Genomic DNA, 13548 nt, shown 5'->3' on the forward strand with positions numbered 1-13548 from the left:
GTTAAGAGACTCCAGCTCTCACCAGATGTCTCTAACCAGAACCAGACAGATGCTCCCTACAACCTCATTCTGCATTACTGGGCCAGTGCTGATTCAGAAAGAAGCACCACAACAGAGCCAAGTAGCTGCAATTATACACAAAAATGTGATAATCTGGTTTTATGCATGTAATAATTACCCTATATTTTGTACAGGCACATCTGTATGTAAACCTGTACGTGGAGGACAGAACATGGCTTGGAGTTTACACTCTCACAGCTGGCAAATAATGCACAAAGCCACCTCAAAAAATACTTGATTAACTGAGGAGAGGGAAGCCAAAGAAATGGACAAGCTGAAGTTATCCAATTCAAATTCCTCTCCACCTGCATTCTCCTCAAAGATGTTCTATGTAGTTACAGGAGCTTACATGTCAAGAAAAAAATTCAATCCTGTATGACTGTTAGATAACTCCTTATTAAGCTACATGGAAAGATGATGGAGTTCTCACACAGTTGAGAAAATGAAGATTAGGCACTACAATTTTGCAGAGAACTATTTTATAAAGCCACCAGAAATTCTAATCCTACCATTAAAACACTGGATCCATTTTCGGCGTTCATCTCGTTGCCCTCCAACATCAAACATACTAAAAAAAAACATAAATCCAGTCAGTCAGAATCATTTTGTGATGGGTTTTTTGTTTGTGTCTGCATGCAAACAGATAAAAGTAAGAAACTTTAGGACTTCTGTGTTATAGAAGTTAAAGGGAAATCTTGGATTACAAGAACCTGAATAAGTAAGCAGTCCATGAACACATGCATGCAGAGAAAATAGATTTAAAACATTTTGTTCTTTGTGATTTAAAATAAGGCACACCAATTTGCATTTCATTTTCAAGCCAAACTACTAAATTAAAAAGTAGTAAAATACTTCCTTTGTATTAAACACTGATACTTGAGAAATACAGTAGGCCCAATGAATATATAGTAGGCTCTCTTCCCAGTTTCCCTTGGTATTTGTTTGTGTTGTATTAAAAAATGTAAAAACATAAAAAGAAAAACATAAAGACATAAAAAAGAAAGAATTATACTTACTGAAAATTTACTTTATCCACCTGAAACTTGGTTTCAAAAATTCCTGATGTCAAAACTCTGCATCTGAGAAGATCCTAAAGCATAAAGGGAAATGCACTGACTCAACAGAGGTACTTGGTGCGTTCCCATATATCCAGCAATGGAAATAAACCCCTTTTTTTCCATGCTGTACTACAACACCAAGCGCTGCAATGTTCAGTGCCACAGAAGCATGATGGAAATCTTTTAAGTGGTGTAACCTTGTACATAATTTATGTGTATAAACATAATCCAAAGGACAAAGCCACTTTTATTGGAATACTAAAATGCACAATGCATGGCAATACTTGAAATGGCAATTAGAAAATGAATGAATTACCCCCAGAGATGAAGGGGGCAGATAAATTGTGTAAATTTCTCACAAAGCTCCACATACCTGGTCAGATGGGGTGTACTCGTTCTGTTTGACTATGTCAATCTTGTCTAGAAAACTGGGGAGAGGAAAAGAAAAAAGAGGAAGTCGTTACTCTCAAATCCGCCAGGCCTTCTGATGCTTTAGTAACTGAGAGTTCCCAGGTAAATTCTGGTGCATTTTAATGCCCTCAGGCTCACAAAACTATGAAAAATCACACGCTGGAAAGGCAAAATGTGGGTTTTTGTGCTCGGGAGGAGCGTTCCCAGCAGCAGCCGGCAGAGGGCTGAGAGCAGCTCAGTGAATCCATCTGGGAATCCCAGGGAGCCCCTCCTGCCACAAACACCCCGCAGTTTAATTTAGGTCATTTATTCATACAGATCCCACTATGTAACCTGCTGCTATTCACGGTGAAGCAACGACTCAAGCAAATTGCCTGCTTCCCCTGAAAGTAAAATGAGTATTTTTAAACAACTTATCAACTCTATAGTTCTTTAGATAAATGAAAGCCCTAAAGCAATTTCAGTACAAGTTCAGTTAAGTGAGAGGGGACACTGATTTTTCTGTCAGCTGTTGTATCAGTGTTTCAGTTACTTCCTGGAGCAGCAGCATTAGCTGGCTAAATGCGTAGAGATATATTTCAGTCAAATTCATTAGGCACTACCTACAGATGGTAACTACTTACCTTTCACTTCAACTCCAAGAGCAAAAATCTCAAGGAATCAGTGAATTCTGCTTTGTTGTGGTGGCAAACCAGCGGCTCAGGCTGCAGGTTTTATGGTGTTTGCCCCCAGTCCCATTGCCCAACACCAGGTCCTCAGCCAGGTGCCCCCTTGCTCAGCCCCTTCCACTTCAGCAGTGCTTTGCCCCTAACATTAATGATTAATCAGCCTTTAAACCAACAGGCCTTGAGCTCCCTTGGAAATTCCTCTGCATGAATTGTTTTCTCTCTCAAGCAGGAATCACAAAGGAAAGGTGAGTTTTCCCTGCCTCCTTTAATGTGCACTAACATCAGTCCCAGCTTCAATGGGGGAGACCCAGATATCAAAACCCCAAAAAACTGCCACTAAAGCCACACCACTCAGCCCCAACTGACTTCCTAAAACACCTAATGAGGAGCAGCGAAAGGGGAAAAAAATGATCCTGTATTTTGACAACTGCATCAGTGCAATGCCCTTTTCTAGATGATCTTGCTTCAGAGACACATGAAAATTAATTTTTATTTAGACTGAATTACAGAATTTTGAACATATTAAATTGTATCTTAAGTTAACACACCACAAAAACACGTGAGACAAAGTGCAAAAATGAATTTCCATCATGGAACGTGACATGGCCACAGACTCACAAGGATAAAATGGTGACAAACTGTGCACTGCAATTTGCAAGCTGGATTTTTTCCTCATGTCTTCCAAGCCGTTAAGTCTTTTTTTTTTTTTTTTTTTTTAATCCAAAGGGAAGATATAAAACTCTCTGTTCAGTACACAGAGGATGTTAAATAAGTACAACAGCCCTGAGTTCCAAGTAGCACGAGTGTTTCCACCCCATCCTCTCCCCTCAGAGCACAGTTTCAGAATCACGTGGCAATTTCACAAGTTGGAGGATGCTTGAAAAATGTTCCGAACAGAACATGTTCATCAAGATACAAAGGTGATTTCTGCAATCACCCAGCCTTTCTGCATGAATTTATCCAAGCAGAACATTTTATGCTGGGTTTTGTTTTGGGGGTTTTTTGTTGGTTTTTGTTTTGTTTTATTTTTAAACACTCTGCTAATCAGCTTAATGGATTTTGGAAAGTGAAAATCAGAAAATAACAACAAGATATTGCTAAAACATGGAACTGAAAGTACAAACCTCTTACTGTTGTTTATGCAGACTATTTTTAGGCCTACGATTTCCTTGAAAAACATCAGCCACATAGGAGCAGTAGTACTGTACTAGAGATGAATTCCAACAGCAACGCTCATGCCAGGTAAAACAAGTTCCAATGGAATAAACATTTCTTCTTCCCCCCAAAACAAGCTCCCAACATTCAGCACCATCTGACACTCCTAACAATGCTCCCTGGAGAAGGAAGTCTTTCACTGTGAGACAGTCACCAGAAAACCCCTCCTGCCTCTGGGGTATTTCAGGGGAAATGGAGCACAGCCATTCGTTCCGTGAAGATTTTTCCTTGTGCCTTTCATCAAACTCTGCTCCAGCAGCTTTAGAAAGGGCTAAAGGCATTAAAAAGCAGTTTGATTTTTTGCTCACGTGTAAGGAAAGGGGATTGTTCTGTTGGTTGGTCAATGTAAAAATAAATGTGAGGAGAAAAGGGGAGCAGAAATTTGATCTGCTCTGATACACCTAAAATAAGGAGCAACAGCAGGAGCATGAGAGTTCAGAAAACATCAATACACTGAGTTCAGAGACTTCTCAGTCAATGTTAGCCAAAGCCAAACAACTTATCCAGTAAATTAAACTAATAATCCAGTCAGATGAGAACAAAGCCCAATTCAAAATAAACACAAATTCACCATCATTAATTTCTATTTTTAATTCTTGCTATGCTCTACCCAAAACATAAGTGAGGCCACTTGAGCACTACTTTGTGTGCCGAATTCACTGCTGTGAGAGATTGTTCTAAGCCTACTGGAGATGTGCCCACCATCTACTGTGTCAGCAGTGAACTTACAGGGAGAAACAGAAGTGACCTTGATGAAATAATTCACATAAAACTGTCAAACCACAAAACCAAATTTTATACTGCGAGCAAGCCTTGAACCAAGTTACAAAGTTAGTGGGTTTTTTTTTGTTCTGTAAAATCTTCCCAGAGATTATATGGAAAAGCTATTTTCCAGAAAGCAAATAATTCATTCAGCATTGCTGCCAATTCTCACTTTGGGCCACATTCTGGACATGACTAAGTAACAGGATCAGCTACTGCTCTGCAAAATTCTGTCACGTAGTAAGAGGCTCTTTTGCCTGTGTTATAAAACACTGATACAGCTCTGACATACACCAACAAAAAAAAACCTCAAAAGACTTCAGGTTATTTGTAGTCAGCAACACTGAGAGGAAGCATCTCTAGGACAGCACCAGTTGTGTCCCTGAGATATTAAAATGAAAGGTATTAACAAAAAATCAAAACAATCTGAAATAAAAAGATATGCCACATTTTTGTGTCCCCTTTTTTAGCTTAGGGAAGGAAAACCACACGTGAAGGGTTCCAAGGAGATCTTTGTGACAAATAAAGTGTCTTTAATTTTAAGGGTAGATTTACAGAGAGAGCTACACAGAGACTTTCCTTAGCTCCAGCAGGTCTAAGTAGTTAGGTCATACATGCATCCTCAATTCTTTCCAAGTTTTAACCAAAACCTATTACATCAAAACCATGTCCCAATTTCAGATGAAGATATATGCCAGTACCTGAGTTATTCTGGAGTTCTTTCATCCAGAGAGAACTGCTTTATCCCTATGGAGGGAATTTCCTGAATGAACAGAGCTGCTGACAGACAAAGAACTGCAGCTTGTTTTCCCTGCTGGAAAGGTGTGTGACACATGGAATCTTCCACCTCAGAACCAGCACAGCTTCACTGTCTGGGGCAGCACGGGAGGGGAACTCAGGCTGCTTTCCCTGAGCATTTCCTGACAGCCTGCTCAATAAACAGCAACTGAAATGTTACTCTCTCTCATCTGACAAAATGGTTGGCACACAGGAATTTTTTTTTTTTTTCTTTGTGAAGAAGAGCTTTTGTTTTCAGCCTAGAACAACACTGGAAAGGTGTCTTAAACTGACAACACACCTATATTTGAAGAGCATTATTTCCATCAGGTTTTTTTTCTGGTCAAGTTGTAACTTGAATTTCCATATAAAATGTCTCCCTTAAAAGACACAATTAGATCTCATCTTCAGTGTCAGCAAGATACTTCATGAAAACAAGATTTCAATCCCAACTAAAGACAACGTTTGTTTATAACTTATAAGCCTCAACAGTAGCACTGAAACTCTGCATTTGTGAAGTTCCTTGCCTCTAAAAAGCCTCGAGGTATTTTACAGACAGTAAATCAGACTTGCAGTTCCCGCCTGCCTCCACTGAGGCTGCATTTCCTGCCTCCACCATCACACCCCAAAATGCACACATGGCACAACCCTATTTTAAAGGCAGGCACACTGAGTAGTTAATTGCCCCAAGTCCCCTGAGTCAGTGGAAATGATTTTCCATTTTTCATTTCCACTGAGTCATGTGTTTCTACCAAGATATTAGTAAGAACCCACCAGAATTACGAAGAATTATCAAGATTTTACTAAGAATTATGCTGGCATTTCCCCGTATCACCTCTAAATAGTCTTTCCAATTCAGGTTTCTATGACCAGAAAGAAATTAATATTTTTTTACTGATCACCCTAAAGACCAAACTGTGCAAATGTCCAATGGATTTTTATTTATCTACAGCCTATCAGAACTACAAAGTACTACTTAAAGTAGTTTTAAACTGAAATTTAACTCAACATTAACAGTGTTTATGGTAAACAAGAGTGCATTTTTTATTTTTCAGAACAGACCATGCTTTAACCACTGCTTTCCTGCCTTTTTAGTCCATGCCATAATCCTTTATGTTATTCAGCAAAGCTTTCTAGAAGCTCTGCAGTTAACTATTTGGTAAATTCTTTCTTCAGCTATACAGTCTATGCTGAGCCAGAGACATAGGATGAGTACAAAGATAGAAAATTCCCTTTTAAAAGGATATTTGTGTGTGAACAAATTGACTGTCCTCAACTCTGTCCCATTCTGCTGCTCAAAGCAAGCAGGGGTGGGGAGAGGAGGGAATCCTATTCCTTAAACTGGTGATAAAGATTTCAGCTCATTTATTTTGCAAGAGGAGCAGATCAGCAGGCAGAGTTACAGGAATGATGCAAATAAAACAAGGAAATGTTCAATTTGCTGATATTTATAGTGTCCTGCAAACATGGGCAGCATGTGAAACCAAACTTGTTCAGGTTTTTCCTCAAATTAAGTTAAAAATCTAAGTTAGGACATCAGTAGGTTTTGACTGCTTGTTTTTTACAGATGTACTGGTGTTTTCTATTATTTGTAAAGGGGGAGCTTTTACTGCTGAGGTCGTCACTGAAAACGTGCCACAAACGTTACTGGAAAATTAAAAATGCTCAGAAAGGCACAGCTCTTTTTTCTGCCTGATCAAAACTAGATAAAGAGAGAAAATAAATTACAAAACCTTTGTAATTACTGTAACAACTTTACAATCAGGAAAGAGAAAATACCTTTACAGAGACAGGCACATAGGGACAGTACTGTAGCAAGTATTATTGGTATAATTAGGAGAGCACTACATTGCATTTAAAAACATCTCCTATACGATGTTCCTGTAACCACATTCTCCATATCAGTCCTCAGACATAAGGGTCCCATTGAAAACCAGATTTATGCTGGAAATGAACCTCGAAATGTAGCATAAGACATGAACAGAAGTAAACCAAAAGTCTCCAGAAAACTTTCCCAAGAAGCTGCAAACACTTTTTGATTTCCAGTTTCCAGTCAAAGCGCTATTATGATTTCCTTATCGAAACTGTGCGTCGCACAGAAAGGTTTACAAACAGTCTGAAGCTCAGAATTTAATTACAGGTGGTGTCAACGCATACATATCCCAGAAAAGTGATTTTGAGAGCGGCCCCAGCTGTAATTCCAGAAGAACCTCGAGCATTCCAGCCACTTGGAGGCGGAGGGGCACCATGGGTCTAATTTTGAAGCAAATAATGAGAAAGCTGAAAAGTATGACTCCATATATTTGGAATCATCTTGTGGTAATCAAGGTTACAGCTCCTTATATGGCATGGAGAACATGAAGCACACACAAAAAACAGAGTATTAAAACTATGGGGTACAAAGAACTGCAACTATCCCAAAAAACCAGGACGCGCCAGCAAAGCCCCCTTTAGTTCTGTGTCTCTGGGAAGTTCAAACCTTGCCCTAAAAACGAGGCTGGTTACGCACCCTGCTTCCCAAAGTGCCTAATTAAAGCAGCGTAACCCGCCGGGAGGCATGAGTGAATTTCAGACAAACCCAGCAGAAGGCAAAGCAGCCTTCAAACACTGCCGGCGCTCGGAAAGGGAAACGGGGAAAAGGTAGGAGAAAGAGAAAAATCTATTTAAAGAGGTTGGAGTTGTCTCTTTTTTTTTTTTTTTTTTTTTCCCTCTCTCTGCCTGTCTAAAGTTAGTCTGGCTTAGAGGATGCACTAACTTTCCCAATCAGTTTTACATTACAGCACAAGTCCAGAAATAGCTCCCAGCCGCCTTGGCCTCTAGCACGGTTGCCATGACAATGGAACCACAGGGCTATAAATAGCTCATCAGCACCAAATCTTGTGAGACACATCTGGAATGGGGCCAGCCCAGCCCCGGCCTGACAAATAAAAATAGGCACAGGCAGTTTCAAAGGCTGGAAAGGTACAATGTGGCTCGGGCTGTGCGGAGCAGGGCAGGGAAACGGGTTTGATTGCTTGTTAGCACGAGATTTATTTGATAGGAGATTGGGAGAGGTATAAAAGTCACTTTATTGCATACTAAACAGCCAGCCTTTCTCTAAGGTCTATTTTTCTTTCTCTTCCCCACCCGTCTGCAGCACAACCACCCTGCTTTTGAAACTGTAACAATGCAGCCTTTTGCCCAGGAGACCATTAAAATAAGGAAAAACAGAAGGAAAGAAAAGAGATCCTAAAATTCCTCCCCCCCCCCCAACTATTTCTGTACGTTTTTGGCTCAAGTGCACTGAGTGCTCCTGCGGGTCTGACAGGCATCCTGGCTGGGATCCTGCCCAGGCTGGAGTGCTTTGCTCCAGCTAAAATCAGTCTCAGGCTGCTCCGTGCCTCCAGGAGCCTGGAGAGGGACGTGGTTCCCAAATCCTTGTGCCAGGGCTGCTCTCAGCATCATCCCTTTGCACCCTCAGCATGGGACAGAACTGGAGTCACAGCATATCCCATCCCACCTCCCAACAGCTCCGTGCCACCCAACTGCCTCTGGAGCAAGCATTTTCTTCCACTCAGTGGGTGAGAAAATGCCGTATTTTTAGCACGGGCTCTTGATCAACCCATTCAATTACGTCCAAATTATCTGTGTGGGAACAGAATGTTATGTCAAAAATGTTATTCAGTGTATTTGTCAATATTACTCAACAGAAGCCATTTGTATAATGAGGAGATTAAATATTTTCTCCAGCAGCAGGAAAGCAGCAGCTCAGGAACCAGACTGAAGTTGTGAGACTTTGTTATTTCCCAGACACTGGAAGTAGTAAGTCAGCGTGGTATAATGCAGAGAACACCACTCCCAAAATATAAAATCTTAGTTGCTCTATCAAAAACCAATAGAGACTACAGATGGTGATCAAGAAACTGCAACTATAATAAGCATTAAGCCACAGTAAAATATCTTCTGTCTGCCAAAAAGGCACTGTGCATGCACTCCACGCAAGCTGCACCATCAGCCCACAGGATTCCTTTAGGTCCCTACATGGATATTTTCATTGCTAAAAATTGTAGTTATTTCCACCCAGGCTTCGAGCTGTATGTAAAGTCCCCTCCCCTGCCTTTCACCACATCCAGTTTGCTCCCCTGCCATCTGAACAACGCACACCTCAGGAACAGCAGCTGGCACAGAAGGATTTTGGATAATGTCCTTTAAAACATGCAATGCAGGATTTATTGGTTTTTATAAAGATACTCCAAGTTACTCTAAGAGCCTATCACCAGCTGACAAGTTTTGATGTAAATCATATAAAAAAGAGTTAATTTTTTTTCTTCCTTAAGAAAGCAACTCATACATCAGTGTAAGATAGCCCCTTCTGGCCCACGTAAAGGACAAACTTTCTCATTTTGTCTGGGGGAAAGATGAGGGGGACAGGGCTGTAGAGCAGCAAACATTACACAGGATGACCCAAACCTGGCCAGCATTCCAGTCCTTCATTGGAAGGGCTTCCATGGCATCTCCAGCTCCCCTCTGCCATTAACTCCTTGCCTTGATGGAACGATCCTAATGGAGGATTTGTGCTCCTTCACGCTGGCCAGGGACCCCGCTCACCCCAGATCTGCATTCCCAGCCCAGATGGCTCCCAGGCCCAGTTTGGAACACCAGTGGAAGGTACTGGTGAGCATGAGATCACTGTCACACCACCCCAACCCCACCCCACCCCACCCCACCCCACCCCATCCCATCCCATCCCATCCCAGGCCTGAGGTGGGAGGGAGTGGGGAGGAACATGGTGCAATCTCTATTAACTTTTTTACTTTTTAATTTTCTCTCTTAACAAGGCTGCAAAATGAGACCAAAACCTTGGGAAAAGGTGGAGCAATCACACGTTCGTGCAGCAGAACTCCTTACTCCACTTTGCTCGCTGCTCTGCCAACGCTTCCTCCTGAATTTTGGAGGGCCATACACACCAGAAACTTGGGCTTAATTAATGAACCTGTTTCTTGCAAGACACTATGAAATTTTGATATGGGATATTTTATCTTTTTTACACTTTAAAGCAATTTTGCTTGCCTGCCTTCAGTTTTACTTATCCACATTTCTGTCCTTCCCGGTGCTGGAAATGGTTCTGACCTCCTGTGACTCTCAAAGATTGTCATCTTAAAGAATCTGGGTCCTCCACCAAGTCTGGTATCTTTTCCAGTTATTTCAGCAAAAGCTCTGCACACGAAAGACCACAACTTTTTATTTTACACAAGGAATTAAAACCTTAAGTCTAGCACTTAATTGTAAGAAAACAACAAATTGTTTCCACGGTCTTCACTATCTAAAAACCAAAAACCTGGACTAGTGACAACTCCAGTGTGGCTGCTGGTGAACTTCTTTCCCACCTGCTCCCCCTAAATATCCATATTTTTAATATCATTATTGTCATGCCTTGTTTTCTGGAATGTGGAAAAGTATCTATTAACAAGTCCAGGGATTTTCCTGTTTTAAACCTTTTTTAATTATAAGCTAAAGTCACAGACCTTATATACTGCAGAAGAAACCAAAAAATGCATCAGTGACTGCATCCCTCCTGTGCTCTGTGGAGACTGAACTTGGAGAAAAACTTGAAATTTAATAATTTTTCACAATCTAATCTAATTTAAATCTGTAAGGTTCAATGAGGATCTTAGGTTTAAGAATATTTGCTGTTAACTTAGACTAAGGAGTCTGTTTAAGTAAAGTCCAATTCAGAATGAAGAATTTTTAATGAATTTTGAATATGAATGTTTGAAATTCTCCATATTTGATTTCAAATAAGTGTATGAAAGCTTCCTTCAATTCAATATTTTTAATATGGCAATAACCTGTACATGTTATAGGTTTAAGTCCTCTATTGTAGGCTGCTCTGAGCAATTAAAACAGGTGAACCTAATGGGGTATCTTTCATTGTGTTTCAACCAAGTATTTTTATGAATCTTATCCTCATGGTCTGTTAGCTCCCTCCAGTGCCATCAAATCAGTGGAATTGATTTCAGCTGAAGAATTAATGACATCAATAATAAATAAAAAATTATTTTAACAATTTAAAATATTATTAAAAGTGCATTCAGATGATAAAAGAATTAACAAGCTTAATACTCCATACTAGTTTCCCTGAACTGAAGAAACAGAGCTATCTACAAAACCAGATAAAATGAAGGTTCAGACAGTTCCCACATTTTTTCAGCTTTTGTGTGGCTTGTAAACCTAAACAGGGAGAACACAGAACCAGGCACTTCCCCAATTACTACTGGAAAATGGGCAACATCATTTGTAACAGGAATTTTAGGGACAAGGCTAAGTGGAGCTGATAGGACCTCACGTGACAGAAAAGGAATTCTGAACCAAGCCCGAGTTTCCGCAGGAATTAAGGAAGCAGTGATAGCTCAGGGAAGGAATCAGGCCCCAGATGAGCCCAAACAATGGGAAGACAAATCTCTGCTGGGCTCTGAGCAGGGTGATGAGGGAGGACTTTACCTCCCTATTTAAATAATTTGTACAAAGATCTTCACAAAAATAGCTTGCATGTATTTAGATGCAAGACATAAATCCAGTGCTGGAATCTTGTCTGCTTAGGCACCATCCCAGCTGAGATTTTTGTTCAGTACTTTAGGAAGTTGGGTTCTCTGGCAAAAAGGCAGTAATTTTGACTCTGGTGCTGCTGACAGGACACTGAAATGTTCATTTCTGTCCCGTGGGGCTGCGGGCAGGGGCTGGAAGGGCCTCGGACAGGACCGAGTACCTGCCAGCACCTGCTGGGCTGACAGTCCCACACCTCACAGCAGCTCACATTTCAGCTTGTGCTCTCCTCAGAGGAATGTGGCTTTCCCCCCTCCTTCTTGTTTAAATGTTCTGCTTTCAACCCAGCAAAAACAACTCCAGGCCTCTGTAAAAGCAGAGGCACAAACTGGCACCTGGAGTTGAAAGCATCTGTAAAGAGCCATCTCTCATCTGGAAGTGAGTTGTAACAATACAGTTTGGTTTTTTTTTCTTTTTCTTGATAATGAAATTTAATACTAGGGATATTAAAAAGATATCATTTGAAACCAGGCAAATGGTACAGAGCTGCAACAGCATTTTGTACTGTGAATTTTGAGCACTGCAGGGACACTCATCTTTGGCTACAGTGAAAAGCAAATACCTGGTTCTGAGTTCTGCCATACAACAAAATGAAGAAGTCAAGTTTAAGTGCTTGTCTGTCCCTGGCACACATTACACTCAGGCAGATAAAAGGAGCAAGAAATCAAGCTTGAAGCCAAAATCAAAGGTAAATAATAAAGGTGACCACACTACTTCTGTGGAAAAGCCATTCACAGGAGTCACCATGGTTCTGGAATAGTGCAGTCCTCTTTTATTCCCCATGAAAAACCTTTCAGTCATCCAGTTTCATGGTTCTGCTTTTTGCTACTCTTAGAAGGAAAATCTAACACAGACCCCCCATCTTTGCTTACTCACGTGTCTGTGACAGCATCAACACACAGCCACTGACTGTGCAGTGTTTCCACAAACTGAATTTGGTATTTAGTGCTTTTAAGCCTGCAATTAAAATGGACACCTTGCAGAATAATGTGGCTTTTCAAAGACTCACAAAGGGTCCTAATTTAACAAGGGACATGACAAGCCATTCTAGAATCTTTTAAATACAGTATTTTGGCCTTCCCCCTCTTCTCCGCTGACCTAACTTGACTCAACTCACTCTGAAGCAGAATTTAAATCATTACAAAAATATGAACTTTAAATCTCACCTCTGAAAAGACACAGCCAGCTATAAAAGACCTTAAAATAGTACTAAAAGCTCTAGTCATTCAAATGACTGTAAAACACAGTAGGACAGACTTTGTATTTACAAAACATATTCTAACATTTGCAAAATGTTTTTTTTTTCATGCAGACTTTTCTAAGCTGTGTGCTTTTAATGCTGCAGTCACAGAGAATTTAGAATGAAGCGTGCACAGGAAAAGTAAAATCCCTGACAAGGCACAACCTCCGCCTGTTTCCTCTCTCACCAGAGTCACGTCGGCTCAGGGAGGTTTTCCATGGCTCACAGAGCAGCACTGAGGTGCTGCAAAACATGGAATCCAGACAGGACTGGAGTGAGCGGTGTGGGTGAGGGATGGGGAAATTTTGGGACAACTCTTAAAATCCCTTATTCTCCAATTGGCTTGTTTTGCAATGTTAAAATGAGGAAGTCGTTCGGCTGCTTCAGGGGGAATTAGCTCTTTTGAACCAGCTTTATTGACTCTATTTATTACCTATATAAAAGTGTTGCAATTACTTAAACAATTACTAAATGTATTATTCACAGAACATAACTATTTCAGCATTACAACCCCAAAAGCTCCTCAGCAGCAGAAGGCACAGCTCTATCTTGAGGTGAAACCTTATACTCAGAAGAATTAAGACTGAATGAAGATTTCTCAATTAAGATTCAGGAGGTACCAGAGGTGACATAGACACACCACCCTTCAGCATCCTCACTGGCCTCCTTGTTGGCAGCCTTTACAGAGGCCAAGGACTGGGACAGCCTGGGCAGGGAATCTTCTCCCACAGCCCCATCCCTCTCTCACACAGCTCTCTGTGCTCCCCAGCTGTGC

General features: G+C 40.9%; 1 protein-coding gene and 1 long non-coding RNA gene across 5 annotated transcripts in view; one reads left to right on the forward strand and one right to left on the reverse strand.

The window, feature by feature from the left end:
• GNAS (GNAS complex locus) overlaps positions 1–13548 on the reverse strand; it is a 133754-nt gene that overhangs the window by 7622 nt on the left and 112584 nt on the right. For 3 of the 4 annotated variants that reach the window (XM_053958244.1, XM_053958245.1, XM_053958246.1), the window contains exons 6-8: positions 1492–1546; positions 1077–1150; positions 570–628 (exon numbers count right to left, since the gene is read on the reverse strand). In XM_053958244.1, coding sequence (XP_053814219.1) covers positions 570–628; positions 1077–1150; positions 1492–1546 — 188 coding nt within the window. Of the gene's footprint in view, positions 1–569; positions 629–1076; positions 1151–1491; positions 1547–9400; positions 9487–13548 lie in introns of those variants that run through there. The other variant, XM_053958247.1, reaches the window with a different exon arrangement.
• Positions 7840–10143, forward strand: LOC128796518 (uncharacterized). The gene is made up of 4 exons (XR_008433830.1): positions 7840–7912; positions 8681–8752; positions 9526–9598; positions 9769–10143. It is a non-coding gene; the product is annotated as an uncharacterized LOC128796518 (long non-coding RNA).

The sequence above is a fragment of the Vidua chalybeata genome, chromosome 17 (assembly GCF_026979565.1).
Source record: "Vidua chalybeata isolate OUT-0048 chromosome 17, bVidCha1 merged haplotype, whole genome shotgun sequence".
Taxonomy (NCBI): domain Eukaryota; kingdom Metazoa; phylum Chordata; class Aves; order Passeriformes; family Viduidae; genus Vidua; species Vidua chalybeata.